The following is a 20848-nucleotide window of genomic DNA, read 5'->3' as shown; positions in this document are numbered from 1 at the left end:
TTAACCTAAATAGTCAAATTTAAAAAGTAACAAAATGACAATTTTTTTAAACTAATTAAAAACTAAAAATATAAAATAAAAGATAATTCATAATTTGGATAAAACTATAATAGTATATATATATAATACTATATACGGTATACAGCATGCAAAAAGCAGTATGACCACCTTAAAATGGCACGACTAGCTGGTAACTGGTTTCTTGCGGATCCAAGATGGTTTTGGACCAGCTAATTACCAAGTTAGATGAGCTAGAAACCAGTCACCAGTTTTGACATGATATATACCGCTACATAAACATACTCGTGATGTGATTGATCCTTTTGTTCATACCGCCCACCCCTGGTCTTCATTACATTTCAAACACGAGTCCACCAACACTGCCAGATGTAATACACGAACATATTTGTATATAAAAATAGACCTATAAGAGATACAAGAGGCTCTCGTATGGCTTTACCATAGTAGCATGCAAAAAAACTATCAGAAGTTTGAACTACCTGAGGTTGTATATTATAAGCAAGAGCCGAAATCTTCAGTCATTTCACGGTTTCCCTTTTGCAATATGCAAAAAGAATCAGAAATTGTTCTGCTTGACTGCACCGCACTATTTACATTGACGTTTGAGTTACATACAGGTAGACTGATGATAAGAGTATAGGTAGAGAGTGTGCTGTGTGTGTTTTTTGTGCGTTTGTGTGTGTTGTGAATGCAGACATGAGACAGCTAATGTAAGCTGTGCGTCTCTGGAGCAGAAGAGAGCTGAGCAGAGATGTTATAGATCACCTGGAGAGAGCTAGTTAATGCAAATACATCTGTGCTGATGCTTTATCAACCCTGAGGGACTGTCTTTCCCTCTCTTCTCCTGTCTTTCTCCCTCCTCAACTCTTCCTATGTCAGGATTTGCACACTAGCACATGTTTCTTTTCTGCTACACACACACATGCTGCACGACAGCTCATTTAGCATCTATTGCAATTCATCAACCAGGTCTTTTATATTCCCTTTATGTGCTTGTTTTATTAAAGCAGTTTAATTTATCAATTTGGGGAACGGGGAAGTTCGCAAAGGCAGATTTGCAGTGAGAAAGCAACCGGAAGTCATTCATTTTCAGTGAGAGTTGGTGATGTGAGACACAACATGAATGACTTTGTTGTAAAGCAACAGAAGTTAATTAAAGAGTTCAGCTTTATGCATGAAGAGCGGTAATGCATTGTGGCGTTTACCAGTGCAGAATCATGTTTCAAAATTGCACATAATGAGGGCAAATGAGTATATGAGCTTATATTGAGTGTGTTTACATGCACAACGAAATATTGATAATTATCAAAAATCTGCTTGTGAAAAAGGAAATAGTGCAAATCATGAGACTGCCAACACACAGATTTTGAAACGATCAGGATTCAGTGTTACACAGTCACGTCCACACTGAACAAGCTGACAGAATATCGATCAAGCCATTTAAATGCAAAGCAGAATCGTAATAAGTATGTTAATGAGTGCATTCACGTGCGTGACCGAAGGTCATGTCGAAAACATGTTCTTTTAACTGGGAAGGTTGCAAAAGGTTAAAGCAAAACTGATTTAAACCAATCACACCCATTCCACTTCACATGTAAACACACACAGCATTTTGTTGCTTTACTCAGTTTGTGCATGTCTTGTTTACATTTTGAGGAAAATGATTTCAAAATCTCATGTGCATTTCACGCAAATCTCATTAAGCTCACGTCGTCTGCGTTCAGTGCAGGATTGTGCATGTAAACACATTCATTGTGTCGAACAATATAGCATGCACAAAGCTGGTTTTCTTTCTAAATGTTTCTAGACTGTTCTATAAGAAGCTTTCTCTGTTGAAAACCAGGCATCCTACCACACTATATTCTCAGGACAGGTGTAGAAAATATCATCTAAGCGGACATTTCCTCACTCTATAAGATGATAGCGGAGGGGTTGAGGGCACTAACGTTCGGTCTGGCAGATGAGCTCCGCTGGAAGTCTAGTTCTGCGCTGATAGATGGCTCATATTCTCTCTCAGGGGTTCTTCACTTTATTCTCCTTCACTCTGTCTCACTCCATCTCTTCAGCTCCTCCTCTCTCCTCTTTGGGGAACAACAGAGTTTGGCTTTGAAGTTCTCATTGGTGCATCTCATCATGTTACTATGCGAGGGTGTAAAACCCTCAGCTGAATTTTTCCAACAGTGGCACTTCTTTTCCATGTGATCCCTATTGACAGGAACACCGATTTGAAGGGGGTACCGTAAATGCACTCGCTTATACAGTACAAACCTCCCAACTTCTAATCTGCAGACTGTAACGTCGTCATATGCAAGTATAGAAATAAGCTTTTGCTCTACATTTCTCTTTGAGTAATGCTGCATATTAGCTCGCATAATATCCATCATCAGTTCTAGGTGCATGAACAAACTGTACATAACAAGTGAGCCTGTGTGTTATTTTGAGATTTTGCAGTATGTCCAAATACAAACACACACTTAAAAGTAAGGACTTTTCATTGAGGAGTGAAGTACATACATTTAATGCACAGCATAAGTATGCGCACTGGTAAAAACTAAAATGTTTGCGGCATGGAGATGATGCATAGTTGTAAGTCGAGTGTGCTATCCGAACGGAGTAAAAAGGATGCTACTTCTACATATTAGAGATTTGAAAAGCTCTACTCATATGAATAGCCACTGGTTGAATAGTCAAGCCTAACTTCAGAGCGTTTGTTTAGGTTTAGTTAATGTAGTACAGTACTGTCTACAAATTCTAGAAAACGGTTGATTACTTGAATATGTAAAGTCACTTGTGGTGCGAGCAAGTCCTCCAGGGAAGTTCGTATTTACGAGTTGGGAACGTCAGGTGCTTTCAAATAACTTTGGTCGGAGCAAGATGGCCTTTTCTGCATGATGTTTTTTAACTACATTTACAAAATGAATAAAGAATGCGCTTTGGGTGTGCTTTCACTTTTTATGTTTTTGATCAATTTATGAAGGTGCATTAAATTGATTTATTATATATGCTATAGTAATTGTACAATACTATCAAAATTATCTAGTATATGATATTTTACTATGGGGTATTTTGTACATGCAACTTAGTTTTATTGTTAAAAAAAGTATTATTTTGAAACAAAATAACAGACGCTGCATCCGACATGTTTTCTCACTCGGTGTCTCTAATCGTAATTATGACTTTGTGGTGCCGTTCATGTGCATTTAACTCGTAAATACGATCTTTCTAACATGATTTGAATGCACCATTACTTCCTATCATGTGCTGCAGTCCAAAAACCCTAATGGATATCCTACACAGTTCATGCATGTCATGCTGTTCTACACAAGCTCAAGACAGAGTCGGGAAATTTAAACTAAATCAATCGCAAATCCAAACCGCGTTACTTCCAGAGAGAGTTGGAGAGGTTTTACTGCTAAAGATAATCGTTTTTTGAGATGCTTACCCTGTTTAGGCTAAAGTTAGCTCTACCTAGAGTCACTGGTTTCTGCTAATCGGTTGTTCATAATGCCGAGAGCACCGACGCCACCGGAAAAGCCGTTTTGCCTCGAGCTTCCGCAGACCGTTCTGGGATATCCGTTTGCTGACTCCGACAGCTGTTTCTGCATAATGGCCAGTGAGATTTTATTGGATCCCGTCAGATCCCGCATGGAGATCATCTCACCCGAGAGTCTACGGCCCTCCGTGTCACTATCGCAAGGCCCGTCCGAGTCCGGCGTTTGCCCGAATCGTCCCTTTCGGAGGCGTGAGCCGGGCCTGATGGCATTGCGGCGTCCCAAGAAAGCGTTTGCTTTGTTGCAGCGTTGGCAACACAAGCAATTCATTTTCCCCAACATCCAGTTGAGGACCTGCTTGATAACGATTGAGATGACATTGAAGAGAGAGTAGATGCAACACACTCCAGCCAAGATGAAGAGACAGTTAGCCAACCGGTAAAGGCTTTGGTAGCCGTACACAGCACTCTGACTGCTCACCAAATCCCCGAAACCAATCGTGCTGAAGGTGACGAAGCAAAAATAGAGCGAGTCCAAGTACGCCCAACCCTCGACTGGAGTGTACATGGCCGACGCGCAGCAGGAGATCACGATGGCCGATAAACCCAGAATGAGCATCACGTGGTACACCGAGGGCTTCCAGCCTGGCAACGTACTCGCAGCGAAGTCCTGGCAGATTCCCGGCGGGAGGAGACCACTGGTCCTCAGACGACGAAGACGAACGGCCTTCATCACCACAGCCAGCAGGGTAATGATGCGCTCCAGAAACAGGTTGAAGAACAGGATGGTGGCCGCGCAACCTAACAGACCGTAGAAGATCAAGAAGATCTTTCCAGCTACCGTCACAGGGGTGGTCATCCCGAATCCTGCGGAGAAAAAGACCAAAAGAGCTCATTACAATGAGCACTGCTACAGAAGCATACATTCTTATATAAAAAAGGGGGTAACACTTCACAGTAAGGTTCATTAGTTAGCATGAACTAATAATGAACTGCACTTAAACAGCATATATTAATCTTTGTTAATATTGGAAGGGTGGATTCCTGCAGTGGTTCATGCTGCAAGACTTGCCGAATGACTAAAGAAACGTTATTAGCAAGATGGTAGAAAACTGCACATTTCTTGTCTATTCCACCCACTGCCACTTATACCAACGACGGAAATAAGCGCAGTTACAATAGCTTCATATTTGTGGGAGAGCGTTGCTATAGAGAGTGACGATATTGTATTGCAATAGGTAGCACTTCAAAGTCAATACAAAATCAAAACTAGTTAGCACATTAGTTGTAATTGAAAAGGTTTAATGACAAAATATGGTTATGGTTACACTTAAAATAGTTACAAAATATATGTATGAGATGATGATAACTTATATTATTAATTGTACCCAGCATATATGAAAAATGTTACCTGAGAGAGGGAGAGAGAGAGAGAGAGAGAGAGAGAAAGAGGAATGAGGAGGTAAAGAGAGAGAGCCCCAAGAAAGGGACCCAGAGAAGAAGAGAGCCAGAGCAACAGTTTCAATCTTCTTTTATCCTTTCCCGACCATGTGACTAAAACCCAAATGTGAGACATTCAAACTGACCAATCAGATAATTACACTTCCCCCACTGTACTAAAGGTGTGACAATTCATCGACCCCCAAAGTACAAACATGTTGGCCTACAGGCCTAGATCACTATCAGAAACCTCTGTGCCTTTAGGAACTCCAAATGGTCCTTGTGGTAGAAAGAGGGGATGGAAACAGTAAAGAAAATATCTTTGTTCATTTAAAATATCTTGGATTATTTTCAATCCTACAATATTATTTTCAACATTCGAGATGCATATGTCAATCATTTTTCAGACGAACACATTTTCAGTTATTTTAGAAAATGTCTTAGATCTTTCAGTGGTTATAATGTCAAGTTATGGGGTCCACTTCCTTCAAGGCCCAAAAATGTGCAACGGTCGACGTGCGTTCACGGGAGATGGATGCCGGCGTATGACGTAGGACGTAGCGTAGGAACCGTCGTGATGTAGAACGACACTACGCTACGTCCTACGTCATACGCCGGCATCCATCTCCCGTGAACGCGCGTCGACCGTTGCCGGAAGCCAGTTATTTTCATTTATAAAGTTTTAAATATGTATATTTTTACGACAAAACCGCACGGATTACCCTCAGAAGGCCTTCGTTTATCCCCCTGGAGCCGGATGGATTACTTTTGTGAAGGATGCATGCACATTTTTGGGACTTGAAGGAGGTGGACCCCATAACTTGACATTATAACTACTGAAAGATCTAAGACATTTTCTAAAATAACTGAAAATGTGTTCGTCTGAAAAATGATTGACATATGCATCTCGAATGGCTTGAGGGTGAGTAAATCATGGGTTTAATATCATTTTTGGCCGAACTATCCCTTTAACATTAGTTAATGCACTGTGAACTTACATGAACTGACAATGAACAGCTGTATTTTTATGAACTAATGTTAACAAAGATGAACAAATACAGTCACAAATGTATTGCTCATGGTTAGTTCATGTTAGTTAATACATTAACTAATGTTAACTAATGAACCTTATTGTAAAGTGTTACCAAAAAAAGGTACAAAAGCTGTCATTGGGGCGGTACTCTTTAAAAAAAAAGAAAAAAACCCTACTAATATGTACCATTTTAGGTCTAAAATGCACCCTCCAGGGGTAAATAAGGTACAGAGGTGGTCACTTATTATTCAAAAGTACAGTCAGATCAATATTATTGATTTGACTGCACTGACACTATTGGATTAGAAAAGAACTGAGCTGGACGATGACATCATTGTTTTCTGCAGAGCTGCTTTATAGATGAAATGAACTAGTTTAATAATTGATGATCTTTTCGACAGAACTGAATCAACACTGAAGTGACGTCAGCTGAATAATGACACTATTTTCTTTTAGAGCTGCCGTACAGCCGAAATGAACTACGTTTGCATCATTAAATCATTTTCCTGTTATCACTGTAAATATGCTTTGATACAATCTGTACTGTATAAAGCGCTATAGAAATAAAGGTTACTTGACTTGACTTTTAAAAAAGGTACTGCCCTAAGGCCTTTGTGCCTTCTGAGATTGTAAGGGTAAATCTGTCAAGAACATGACATGACTTTGTACACCGACGCATGTATCATTCCTATTTTGCACCCGACACACAGCGGACTTTTCCCTCCACAGACGCACGTCAGTAAATTAGGGAATGAACTTGCGCTCCCGGGGGCGGATCAGCGAAAAGAGGAGGCGTGTTCCGGCGCAAACGTTCCCTGGTGCTATTTTGCAGTTTCAGAAAACAATTCCGCCACAGACCAGGGAAAACCTAGTCTAAAGTCAGAGGTGCGTTATTCAGATGCTATTTTAAGGGCGCATGCTTGGCCATAATGTAGCGTGTGCACAACGCACATACACTTTGCTTATCTCATCAACACAGACGCAGTGGTTCCCATTTTTGCAAACTATACATAATTACAAGGAAAAATATTACCACACGAGGGAAATCTTTGTGGTGTCCATGAAGATGTGAAATAATAGGCATAAATCTAGCTTACACATTTACCCAAATTATTCAGGCTAATTGTAGTAATGACGGATCAAACCTGTTTGACCAATAGTGGCAAGACAATCCGCCATTATAATAGCAATCCGCCATGGAACAAGCACACCTGCTTTTAAAGGGAATGTGAGATGGCGCTCTAATTGGTTTATTTCACGTTACGCCCAAACCACACCTATGAGTAATGTAGCTACTTCAGACCAACACATTTTAGATTTGAGTACGCAAGAGTCATTTATCCCGCTGGTATAATAGCAACAGTGTCCGAGATCCGCCACAAAAAGTTACTTGCGTTTCGCGTTTGATACTTGCGTTTCAGATCCTTAAAATAGGGCCCTTAAACTTCCTCCCCAAATTCTCATTACTTTGATGCATAAAATGGTTCATTATTTAAATTTTATGATCACACTTTATATTAGTGTCCAATTCTCATTCATAACTAACCATTACACATTTTTCCTCAATAAACTTCTAATTACTGTTTATTAATAGTTAGTACAGTAGTTGTTAAGTTTATATTGGGCTTTAAGGGATGTAGAATATGATCATGCAGAATAAGGCATTAATATATGCTTAAACAGCCTAATATGCATGCCTATAAGCAATTAGTTAATAGTGAAAATTGGACCCTAAACTAAAGTGTTACCAATTTTACAAAACACAGTAGTTGCATGCCTTTAATTTATGCTGACAAAAAAAAAAAAAAAAAAAATCGCATTTTTGTGAGATTCTCGAGTATGCTGAACAGTATTATGTTAATATGTATTAATATAAGGTTATGAGTTACTGTAGCTAAGTGCTCTCAGAAGAAGTCTTCAGAGATTTCTCTGCAGAATGTGATGGTTTTTGCTGTCCAGATGAAGGTTGAAAAATCATTGACTGTAACTTGACTTGACTGCGAATGCTGGGAATTTGTTTTAGCTGATATCCCCCAAAATGGATTATTCCAATAAAGACTGACCTTCAGCAATGCTGCCACATGTACGAACATCCCAGTGATTAAACTAGCTCATCTTTGACAGGTAGCTGGAACTGATTTAGAGGGCTATATATTAAAGAGGATGTTTTCTGGAGGATTGCATCTGGAACACATCAGCGAATAGAGTCTTCTGAATAATTAAAAAATCCCTGGGAGAAAAAGATAAAGCCCTTTTTTTTTTAAGCAACACTTTTGCCACTTCAACTGATTAAAGTGAGAGAAAGAAAGAGAAAAAGGCACAATGAACTCTGCTGAAAAAAGAATAGCATTAAGATTTCAAGTAAGCTTATGTGAACGCAAACACTTCTGGTTATATAAGCTTGAATTCATGTGTTGTTTCATGCACAACGCAAGTATGTTCATTGCATAGTAGAGTAACATTCTGTAATTCCTATACCACCCGATGCACTCGTTACATCATAAGAAGAATGGCATCTACGCTAATGTTAGTCTTTCTGTTTATTCCTAGGTTTACTGTAATCAGCCGGATTCGGGCCGTATCCAGATCAGATGGTGGACCTGCGCCTGGACATGACAACAGAGATTGTGTCAACTAGACTCTCCCAGTGATTGAACATCAAGAACCATTGCTGTCAATCAAACCGTTCATTAAATATTCACGAACATGTTTAAAACCTACTTTTGCGAACGAGTCCTATGTTTTTCGCCCGATCGGAACCAGACCAGTCTAGGGCAATTCTATGGACTCTCTAGATCAATAATTATCAAAAAAAAGTTGAGCTTTAGTTGGGTTCGTAATAAATGTGCGTAGGAAACCTGGCACTTATATAAAAGAATAATATGAATGCGTGTTGGAATTAATTAAAGTCGGGTCTACGCTGTTTCTTTCAAGGAACAAGGCTAAAAAAGCTTTACCCAAGAACTGAGAGGTAACAAACCAGTAAGTACAAAGCCCTCGTTTTATCACCCAAAATCCACAATGATGCCAGCACCAGACCTTGTTTTTTTTCCATCCAGAGCCCACACATTAATGGACACACATACCGATAAGCCCCATTTCATTATATCGGCTGTTTGGATGCATTACCCCTATATACAGTACCCACATACCGATGAGCCTCATCGACACGATCGGCACTGATCCTCAACCAACTCGTCTCCATACCGGTGTGACTCCGATCTTCAACCTGATGGAACTGGATATTATTCTGAATGTTCTAATCCAATCTGACTTCTGACCTGTAATGCTGCCTGAGTCATAATCATACACTGTTCGTTCGTTGGCCAGAGGAGAACTGAGTGTCTGAGCCTCGTTTCTCCCAAGGTTTTTTTCTCCATTCTGTCACTGATGGAGTTTTGGTTCCTTGCCACTGTTGCCTTGGCTTTTGGCTTGCTTAGTCGGGGACATTTAACTTAATAATCAAAAATATTATTGATCTGCCTGCATTATATGAGAACTAAACTGAGCTGGACGATGGCATCACGCTTTTCTCCAGAGCGGCTATATATATATAAATGAACTAAATGAATAACCTTTTTACAACAAAAATGAAACATCACTGAACTTACTTAATTAAGCTGGACTGTGACGCTATTTTCTTCTGGAAACAATCTTTGTTAGATTATTTTCCTGTTATCTCTGTAAATCTGCTTTGAAACAATCTATTGTTAAAATCTCTACATAAATAAAGGTGACTTGCCTTGTTAATGCAAGTCTATGGGAGATTTTCCAACTATCAAGCACAACAAAATGTATATATATATATACACATATATATATAACTGCTCATAATAAGGTTTTCCCCCTTAAAGATATTGCACCTGTTTACCAAGTATAGATGAAATATGAGAAATAAACGGTAAATGGTAAATACTTTATCACTAAACCACAAATATTACAAATATCACTTGTGAACAGAATATATATTATTCTGTGTAATTTCCAATCAAGCTTAACATTTTGTCAAATTATTCAAAAAGTGTGAAAATATTACTTAGTGATGTGCAGGGCTGTTCGGGATAAATAAAATACAATACTTATAAATAAAATTAAATAAAAAAACTTATAGTCAACAGAATGTGTTGAAGGGACCATCAAAATAAAGTGAAACCAACATTTTTGGTAATTTTGTTTTGTTTTTGTCATTTTATTAGTTAAAAACATTTCTATATAGTTGTTATAAAGTTTTAGTTATTTAAGTACATCAAGTTAAACTAAATGAAAATTAGAAATGTTTCCTTGGCAACTAGCTGAATTAAGTTACATTTTATTTCAGTTAATGTTACAAACAAAGTAATTGTAACATAATTTTGTTTTATTTTAGTTACTTTGAATCAGCCTTAGCAAATCAAAGGAATTTTCAGCAATTTTATAATAAATAAAAAAATATATAAAAAAAGGTTTACAATGAAAATCACAATATATACTGTAAGCTGTTGGACATAGTTAGATAAATAAAAAAAATACAAAGTCTGCCGAACCAAAAATGCCCATGGAAACACCCTATGATGCCTTCTGGACGGTTAGATAACACTTTTAGCCTCAGGAGGCACTGAAACATTATCCAACAACCACAACTAAAACATTCTCTGTCTAGGAAACACTGTACGACTTCAATAGTCACATACGCACAACACAAAATAATAATAATAAGGCTGAGCAGGGGAGCGTCCTGATGCACAGCAGCCTCTCCTTTCATCGCTCGGGCATGAAACCACACGGCACTGTCAAGCGGGGGTCTTTAGAAAGAGAATCAAATCTAGCCTCTTGGCCGTTCATCTCTAATTAATTAACCCTACTCGTTTTTCCACTGGCCTGGAGAGTGTTCTTGTTAAGAGGGCATTGAGGTTTCGTCTGCCAAGGGCTGTCCAGCTCTCCTTCATTAAAATCTCAGTTACCTCCGTCCCCGAAGCATCGATTCTGTGTGCTGTTTCAGAGCCAACACTTCAGACTGGATCTCCAGAGACTTCAGGGACAGAGCTGGAGAGAAGCAAACACTCCCAAAATAACCTGCAACATCCATCGCCATTGTGGAGGGTTACAACTCAAAGCTGCTGCGCAACTCAACAATGACATTGCTTTATGATCTTATATATATTTGATATTCAGGACAATCTGGAAACAATCCACTACTCTAAAGAAACTCCAGATGTATATTTCGTTTTGAGGTCTGCATGACAATAAAAGCCTCTTTTCAGAAATTAATGTTAATTATCAAAGCAATTAAAAATTAGCGAGCAACATTAATCAAAATGCACAACACATTTTACTTCTGTAAAGTAACCAAAGGAGGTCTATAATTCCTGTGGAAAACGAGTATGTGAATCACAGGAGTGTAGAAAGAGAGGACAAAAACGAAAATTGTCCACTATAAAAACATAATGAATATCTGAGATTTGAAAGATCAGAATACGCATATAATTTTAAATGGCCTTCAATGGACGAAGATGCTCTTAGCATGGACTAACTGGACAATTCTACTAAATATAACGCATTTGCAAGTGAAACAGGACATTTACATTCATGCATTTGGTAGACGCTTTAATCCAAAGTGACTTGCTTTATTGCATTCAAGGTTGACATTTTATGCATTATGCATGCATTCGCTGGGAATCAAACCCATGACCTTGGCGTTGTTAGCATAACGCTCTACTGTTTGAGCTACAGGACGGTTATATTCATCTCTAGAGCTCAAACAGTTGCGCATGGCGCTAGCAACGGCAAAGTCATGGGTTTTGATTCCCAGGGAATGCATGAACTAATAAAATGTATAGTGAATGCAATGTAAGTCGCTTTGGATAATAAAAGCGTCTACCAGATGCATGAATGTAAATGAAAAAAAAAAAGTCTGAGCGGGACATTATTGGAGTGTGCCAATTTATTGCATCAATTGTGACAACATGCCCCACTATACAGTCAATGTGTGTTCAACCAACTCTGTCTGTTCAATAATGTTGGAAATGTTCAGCTTTTTTTTTTTTTTTTTTTTTGCAGCCAAGAGTTCAAGAGTATCTATATAGAAATTGACTTTCAAAAATAAACCTACCCTGAAAAACATTCACTAGAGAAAGAAAAAGTGTGACAATTAACCCCTCTTGTCGCATATTTTACCATAAGTCTGGGTTGTTTTCATTTCGTACATATACAAAAAAGCTGTACCATATATAGTGTAAGAATACTGCTTTTTTTTTACCAAACCATTTAACTATTGAGAAATAGTACTGGCAAATAAAATAAAACATTTAAAGTCCCCCTGTAGTCAATAATTGTATCCCTTAAAACTCATCTTTGATCACCAAAATTACATATTTAAAAAAAAAATCCTTGAAAAAAATTATTCATGCCTTAAAATATCTTGAATGTAACTCGACACCCTTGCCTCATTTAGTATACGTGGTTCTATGAATATGCAAATGAGCCCCGCCTCCACTCACTCACTCAGCTCAGAGATCCACTGGTTGACGATCACACGTTGATCTGATTGGTTACAAGGTAGTTTGTGACGTCAGAAACACCAGCGATTTCAAACCGTGTTTTTAAGGAGAAAATACTCAGCAATGCTGTCGACTTATGAATTTACACATGCTTTGTCTCAAAGCACATTAAAAACACCACATAGACATATTAAGACAGACTAAATTAAAAGCTTGATTTTCACCACATGAGGACTTTGACAACATTATCAACATTATTCAAATAAATTTTCTGCTCAATCCACAACAAATACTTTAAATTGAACAGTATTCAAAACAGAACACGAATGAAAAATATATGTATAAGACAAATTACAGTGGCATTCATTATAAACAACATGCATTATAAATGCCAAGTCTAAACACATTTATTTAAAGCAAAACTGAAACTACCACCATGTAAATGGCCTGTGCAAATAACCTTGGGCTCGTGTTCCTCTCTCATCATCTGGCACCGATCCAATGTTTTGCTTGTTGCTTTGGAATATAAGTCACGGTATGTTTCAGATAAATGTTCTTATGTTCTGTAAAATATGGTAAACATCATGTCGTTTGCCTGGCCTTCAGTGTGTTACAGTGTTTGTGCTGGTATGTCATGCAGCAAGTCAGTTTTCTCTTAAGAAATGAATAGCATATGAGTGCTTCACTGCGACAGATGGTTTTAGCTCGTTTCCAAACACAATGCAGCGTGCAGCAATCTTTGCCTCACAATATGCCAGCACAGTCTAGCTATTTAGCACCTCTGAAAAAAACACACACACAGCCAGCAAGCACATAAAAACATCATTGTTCGCAGTGACAGTAAGAGGCATAATGTCACCAATCTGGCATTTCGCAGCCCTGGACAGAGACCGCTTCAGTTGTCCTGCTGTCTTCAGGGATCTGAGTATCAAGCCAGATACATAAAATATAGAGATGGGCTGTTTTCTTTTTCCTGTGGAAATCATTAGTCACCGGCTGGAGTGCAGGGGGTCTGCGGAGAACGGGTCCTGGGTGAGATGGGGAGGAGAAGCTGAGTAAGAAGAATCTGGCTCGCTCTCTTCACTACACCACCATCTGCCCATCACTCGCCCTCGTACACATCATGCGTCGGATTATTCATGGGGACACAAACACACTTTTTTTTGTTGCTGAACATAAAATAAGGAGAAACAAGGAATAAAAGCATTACTTTGTTGCTTTTCTCAGCTTTTTGCTCCAAATGTTGCTTTTTTATGAAACTTACATTCAAGTGTTGATTAAAAAAAAGAATGCATGAAGCAAAAATAAAACTTTTGTTCTTTCTTTTGATATATTGCATGGTCAGATATTCATACAATAAAATATTCCAGGGGCCATAACATTTGTGTGAAAATTATTTTAAAAAATGTTGGTAGTTGGTATAGAATTCATAGATGTTAAAGGTTCTTCATGGAACCATTGATGCCAGTAAATAAGCTTTATTTTGAAGAATGTATGTTGCAAGAACAAAATTAAAGACCTTGAAAACACAACACAAGAAGATATGGTTCTAAATTGAATTCACGGTGGAAGTAAAACGGTACACAATCACTGCTTTGGTGGCTATAGTCGTTCTTTAAAGGTAAATAAAATAAATAAAAAATTCAACAGTTACCTGGAATTTTTTTTTTTTATATAAACGTATTTTATATCATTAAACACTCACTTAGAGACAGTTATGCAGCTGTGCAATGTGAAATATTTTGTTACCAGCTTAAAAATATTCTCACAAACATTTTAAAACATTGATTTTCACTTTACATCTACAGCTGAGATAAATGCTGTCTCAGCAATTCTTTCATGAACAGTGTGACAGAAAATCTGGTAAAGCACAGCAATTTAATATAAAGAAATATATACATACAACATTTTTTAATACAATATATTTTTTATAATATGTGACCCTGGATCACAAAACCAGTCACGAGTCGGTGGTTTATTTATGACAATAGCCAACAATACATTGTATGGGTCAAAATGATCGATTTTTCTTTTATGTGTACATTTCCTACCGTAAATATATAAAACATTTATTTTTGTGAGTGAATGCAGCACAATCGTGAACATAAATGAACAACTTTAAAGGAGATTTTCTCAATGTTTCGATTTTTTTGCACCCTCAGATTCCAGATTTTCAGATAGTCCAACTTGTCCTAACAAACCATACATCAATGGTAAGCTCATTTATGTATAAAGCTCAATTTCATAAAATTGACCCATGTGACTGGTTTTGAGGTCCAGGGTCACATATTTAAATGTCAATTTTACTGTAAAAAATAGTAGTTTAAAAAAATGTATGTCATATCTCTTGCCTGGTCTACAGTTTATTAAAGTTTTTGTGCTAGTATCTCATGCAGCAAGTCAACGTGACCTTAAGAAATCCAACTTTTTTTTTGCTGTGCTAGCAGACTGAAAAATCCCCTGCATGTGAGCAACGAAGCATACTTATTATTTATTGATTTTGCACAGTAAGGTTTATGAGTTTATATGGTGGCTTGCCACATGTAAGGCATCCGATCAATACCAGCAATGGTGAAATCAGCCGATCTCTTCATACACGACTGTCTGTAAATTATCAATAAAAGCATTTACTGTACTGTTATGCAAGTCACATAGTAACGAGAGCTGACAACATACACATGGACAACATGGAGATGGTGGTCTAGTGGGTTAAACCACTGAACTGGTAATTCGAAGGTTGCTGGTTCGATCCCAGCAGTCACCACCAGTATGTCCTTGAGCAAGACACTTTACTCCACGTTGCTCCAGGGGGATTGTGCCTGTAATAAGTGCACTGTAAGTCGCTTTGGATAAATGTAAATGTACACACACAACATGGACTTTATTTCAGCACTGATTTACACAGAACTGGGAAAAGGAGAGAGAGACGTTTGCAAAGGTTTGGCTCAATGCTTCACTCTATCACATCTTCATTGGCTGTTGCTTTTGCTTGTCAGAGACGGTCGGCCAAATTTCAAACTAGTTGGAAATGCATCATAGCATCTGTGACTATATTGCAATGTTTCTTTCTAGAGCGCGACGGGCACACGCTGTGAGTTGTGCTCTTGGCTAGAAGGGTCATCTTTAAAAATATAAAGTATTTTTGCAATCAAAGAAGTATTTATCTCTCTCAAATACAATGAATATCCTAACCCTCATTAGAGTGTTAGTTGCAACGTTAGTAGAAGCAATGTTACTTAAAGTCTACAGAATGTCTGAAGGTGACCATCAAAATATTACCCAGATTTCTGCAAGCTTCATGTAATTGTATAGAACTTTTCAGGAAGTGTGTGTGTTTGAATGGGAAAGCGCATACTGTGTTCAGACATGGGTGTTCACACAGCCTTTGAATGGAAAAGCTCACCTGCACCTCAACGAGAGCGTACAGTTAGGGTTGCCAACTGCCCCGAATTAGCCGGGACGTCCCGTATTTTGGGTCCAATTTATTTGTCCCGTACGGGACCTCCCTTGTCCCGATTAAATAGACTGCTACGCTGATCTAACCACTGACTGATACAACAGCAACACGACACTTGAGAATGATCACGACACCGCATCATCCAATCACAGCCCACACTCACGCGCATCAGACCATACGAATAACAAACTCTAAATTGAGAATTAATTATTCTTTTGGGACAAATTATTGTTTGATTTGCGAACAGAGTCCTCTGCTGTCGCTCCCGGTTCGATCCGGAGAATCCAGACTCGCGCAAACGGCAAATCCCTTTCACTGTCCGGCCGGGTTTTGATTTCGGTAAATCAGTTTTGGTGAATTCAAACACTGTGATTATTGTTCATGAGTCCAATATCCATCCAGCCATGCTAGAAAACATGAAATCTTCCTGAGGGAAAAGTATGCTATTACTTTCTTTAATTTCTTTAAAATGTAGTGTATAATGTAACAAAAGATTTCTATTTCAGATAAATGCTATTATTTTGAGCTATGGTTTGTGTGTAATGTTACTTTTTTGTGTGACCTTAAAATTCATTTTAGAAGAACATACATAAATAGGTTAAGCAAAACAAATGTGTTTATATCTGAGACATTTTTAAACACATACGAACCTGAAATGACATATAGGCTACTGTGTGATACAGTACAAATATTTTGAGTGTCCCTTATTTTCCTATAAAGAACCACGATTGTCCCGCATTTTTCTTTTCTGAAGTTGGCAACCCTAGCGTACAGAGATGTGCGAAACGCAGCGTTCGAACAGTAGAGTTCAGCAAACGGATTATGTGTGAAATGGGCGTAAATCAAAAAGTGCTACACATTTGTGACCCTGGACCACAAAAGCAGTCACATGGGTCAATTTGATGAAATTGAGATTTATACATCATTTATACATACTACATTCAAAGCTTAAAGGTCCCATGACATGCTACTTTTTGTAGGCTTTAATATAGTCCTTAGTGGTCCTTAGTACTGTATCTGAAATCTCTTTCCAAAAATTCAGCCTCGGTGCAGAATTATAGCCACTACAAGCCAGTCCCAGAATGAGCTTCCTTCAGACGGGCCGTTTCGGTGTCTGTAGCTTTAAATGCTAATGAGGAGGAGAAAGGCAGGGTAAGGTGGAGGGCGGGTGTGGCCTTGACCATCTTGCGCAACGGTACCATGCATGTTTGTTTATGTTGGATATATTGCAATGGCACGAAGACACGCAGTCGTTCAAGCATTTCAGTTTGACCCAGAATCTGATCCAGATGGAGAAGCAACGGATGAAGAAGTTGCAACTCAGCGGCTCCAGCAGGACGTTTCCGAATGGTTAGTTTAAAATATTATGTCTGGATACGGTACTTTATTCGGATGGTTTACAGTTATCATCATGTAGCTAACGCTAACCTACTGTTGCCTTTTCATGAGAGATCTGTAACGTCTGTCATTTATCTTATTACAATTACATCAAGCTCTGCGATCTTGAAATGCGGATATCGCGCGCGCCATATAACCAACAGGAAAACGGTTATCCAAATAACAAAGAAATGTACAACACTCGCGTTACAGTATGTGTAACTTGATGCTGTCTACCTTTACATTAGCGCAAGTAACTGCATAGCTAATGTGACAGCCACATTCTACGTGTAAGAAGCTAGGTAACCATAAACAGTAAAGCAACACACTTGTATATAATTTGTTGACTTACTTGTCCGACGTTCAGCAAGCCCAGCTCTGTATTGACCATTCGATGTTCATTTGTACATCCAATTATTGAGCAATTATTATGCTTCGCTCGCTCAAAAGCCATGATATCTCTCGTGGACAAACTAAAATCGCGCGCGCGTTCTACTTCCTAGCTCATTTTCTCATGGGCGAGAAATATTCTCTGGTCGGGCAAAGCAGAGAAAGGGGAGGTAACATTTCTCCTTATGACGTCATAAGGAGGAGATTCAAGATCAGCCCGGTTGAGCTTCCATTTTCTCAAAGGCAGAGAAAAATAGCAAAAGCTCGATTTACACCGATTAAAATTTTTAGAAACTTGGGGACCATATACAGGCTAGGGGAACTCATATTAATTTTAAAAAAAACTCAGAAAGTGGAAATTTCATGTCATGGGACCTTTAACAAGTGAAGATGCTGCATTAAAAAAAGAGGCTCCGACTGCATTTGAACATAAGCTCACTGAACGATTCAAAAACGGTCAAAAGAGTGAGATAAACAGCAGAATCCAAAATGCGTTGGTCACCATTTATTAATTTATCTGCACTGTTGCTGGAAAACAGCTATAACGTATGCCGTGCAGGAGCAGCACGCGCTTATAGTGCTTTCACATATGCTGCGTTTGCAGTGCGTAACTGATCCACGGCTGTACCACAAACACATAGGCCTACTCACGATTTTTATTTCAAATCCAGAAGTTATGCAGCAACTTTTATAAAAAAAAAAAAAAATTGTCAGCATTGCGATTCTCTTTGTCCACATATACACTCTTTAATGGACGTATGTACGTTTAAACACAATTCAATAGGCTTATTATTCCATGCATTACTTCTATATAGGCTATATTAAGTTGCTCAAGCAAGTGATCAAATATTTAACCATGTAATTATATTAAAATCGCAAACATTTTAAATTAAAACTTAAAATTGACAAAAACGTCCGACTCTCATGTCTTTTCTTTTCTTTTGCATTTATACAATAAATCTTGCATGTTTGGGGTAAATTGTAGTTTTCTTTGCTTTACCCCGGTCTTAAAGTAAAAAGATGACTTTAGTATTAAAAAATAGTAGTATTTAATTACATACATTTATGGTGAGATTACTACATTTTATTTAATTAAATGCATCTATGGTGAAATTACATTTTCATGTCAATCTGTGTTCAGTTTGACCACGAACCATGCGCTGTCACTTTAATTCAGCGTGTGCAGCACAGCAGAAATAGACTCAGGTGCGGAAACGATCTCTGCACTGCTGTATACACACCGCACCTGGAACGGATCGCAGGACTGCAACCAGGTGTAGTGTGAATGCTCTGACCTGTTAACATGGGTACGGAAGAAAATATGCACCACATACTGCAAACGGAGTATGTGTGAAACGGGCGTAAAACTTGTCAAAAAGTGCTACACATTTGTGACCCTGGACCACAAAACCGGTCACATGGGTCAATTTTATGAAATTGAGATGTATGTATCACCTGGAAGCTGAATAAATAAGCTTTCCATTGATGCATGGTTTGTTTGGATAGGATAATATTTGGTCGAGATACAACTATTAGAAAATCTGGAATCTGAGGGTGCAAAAAATTCAAAACATTGAGAAAATCTCCTTTAAAGTTGTTCATTTATGTTGGCGATTGTGCTGCATTCACTCACAAAAATAAATGTTTTATATATTTACGGTAGGAAATTTACAAAATATCTTCATGGAACATGATCTTTACTTAAAATCCTAATGATTTTTAGCATAATAGAAAAATCTATCATTTTGACCCATACAATGTATTGTTGGCTATTGCCACATATATACCCGTGCGACTGTGATCCAGGGTCACATTTAGTCTTACCCTCATCATTCTCATGGCGGCACAAGAAAAGAAGATTTCACTGGAATGACTGCGGAAAAGGAGGAAAGACTGACACTGCGGGTTTCCATCAGTGACGACTGCAACACCAGCTCAGCAAACATCCAAAACCAACCAATTCCAGCTCTGCGTCCACATTCACTAAAGCTGAACAGATGGAGATGCTTTTCCTGCATTAGATATTTCCCTGTTAGTGGCCATCTGGCCTGAACACAGTCTGGTTTGTTCGAGTGTCTTTCAGTATTTAATTTTACACACAATATACAGAGGCGAGCTCGACGTCTCAGTCGTCCCTTCTATTGATTTATTGTGGAGAAACTGAGCAGCGCTGCCTCTCTCTCTGCTTTTATTTCCTTATCGACTCAGACTTGTTTTGCCACAGACACTTTAAAGTTGTTTGTGCAGTTCGCTGTCAGAGGATTACTCAGGTCTATGACATATTTATAGATATCATGGAGGAAAGACTGGCTGAGACAGCGTATATCTTAGCTGTAGAAGTGAAGTTATAAATCCCTGGAAAGCTTCATGTCCTTTATTCATGCAGTTTAACACTACAAAACAGAACTGTGATTTAGGACTTTTTACAAAAAGATCCAGATTGTCTTGTATAATGCACACATATAGTGGGCCATGCCGGTATTTTATGCAGAGAAATGGTAAAAGTTATTTTTAAATCTTATTTCCCGTAAAATATGTAAAAATTTCTTGAAACAAGATAAGATTTTTTTTTGAGAAATTTAGGATAAGTAAAAGTTTAGATTAAAAAATGTATACTTTTATTCAGCAAGGATGCATTAAATTGATCAAAAGTGACTGTAAAGACATTTATAATGTTACAAAGGATTTCTATTTTAAATAAATGCTGTTCCTGAACATATCAGCACGATTGTTTTTAACATTGATAATAATCATAAATGTTTCTTGAGCATCAAATCATCATATTAGAATGATTTCTGAAGGATCATGTGACACTGAAGACTGGAGTAATGATGCTGAAAATTCAGCTTTGATCACAGGAATAAATTACATTTTACAATTTATTCACATAGAATTTTATTTTAAATTGTTATATTATTTTACCATTTTTTGGTTTTTATTGTATTTTTCATCTCTATTGCAATAATATTTCACAATATTACTGTTTTTACTGTATTTTTTAACTAATAAATGGAGCCTTGAACATAATAGACTTCTTTAAAAAAAAAAAAAAAATAAAAAAAAAAAATATTTAACGATAGTGTATTTCTGTAACTAGATGGAAGTGAAAAAACATAACACATAATACTTGTATTAAAGATACAATACAATCGTTATATTGTATG

The 20848-nt window shown here is 37.8% G+C and overlaps 1 protein-coding gene across 2 annotated transcripts in view; it reads right to left on the bottom strand.

Moving 5' to 3' along the window:
- Positions 1 to 200: 200 nt before the first annotated feature.
- The window catches only part of kcnk12 (potassium channel, subfamily K, member 12), a 41565-nt gene continuing 20917 nt past the window's right edge, over positions 201 to 20848 (bottom strand). For both annotated transcript variants that reach the window (XM_082153443.1, XM_082153444.1), the window contains exon 4: positions 201 to 4378. In XM_082153443.1, the coding sequence (XP_082009569.1) occupies positions 3486 to 4378 (893 nt within the window). In that variant the 3' untranslated portion in view covers positions 201 to 3485. The remainder of the gene's footprint in view (positions 4379 to 20848) is intronic.

The sequence above is a fragment of the Leuciscus leuciscus genome (genome assembly GCF_965113295.1).
Source record: "Leuciscus leuciscus genome assembly, chromosome: 22".
Taxonomy (NCBI): domain Eukaryota; kingdom Metazoa; phylum Chordata; class Actinopteri; order Cypriniformes; family Leuciscidae; genus Leuciscus; species Leuciscus leuciscus.
Note: the sequence above shows the minus strand (reverse complement) of the source record. Positions and strands in the feature narration are given on the sequence as shown.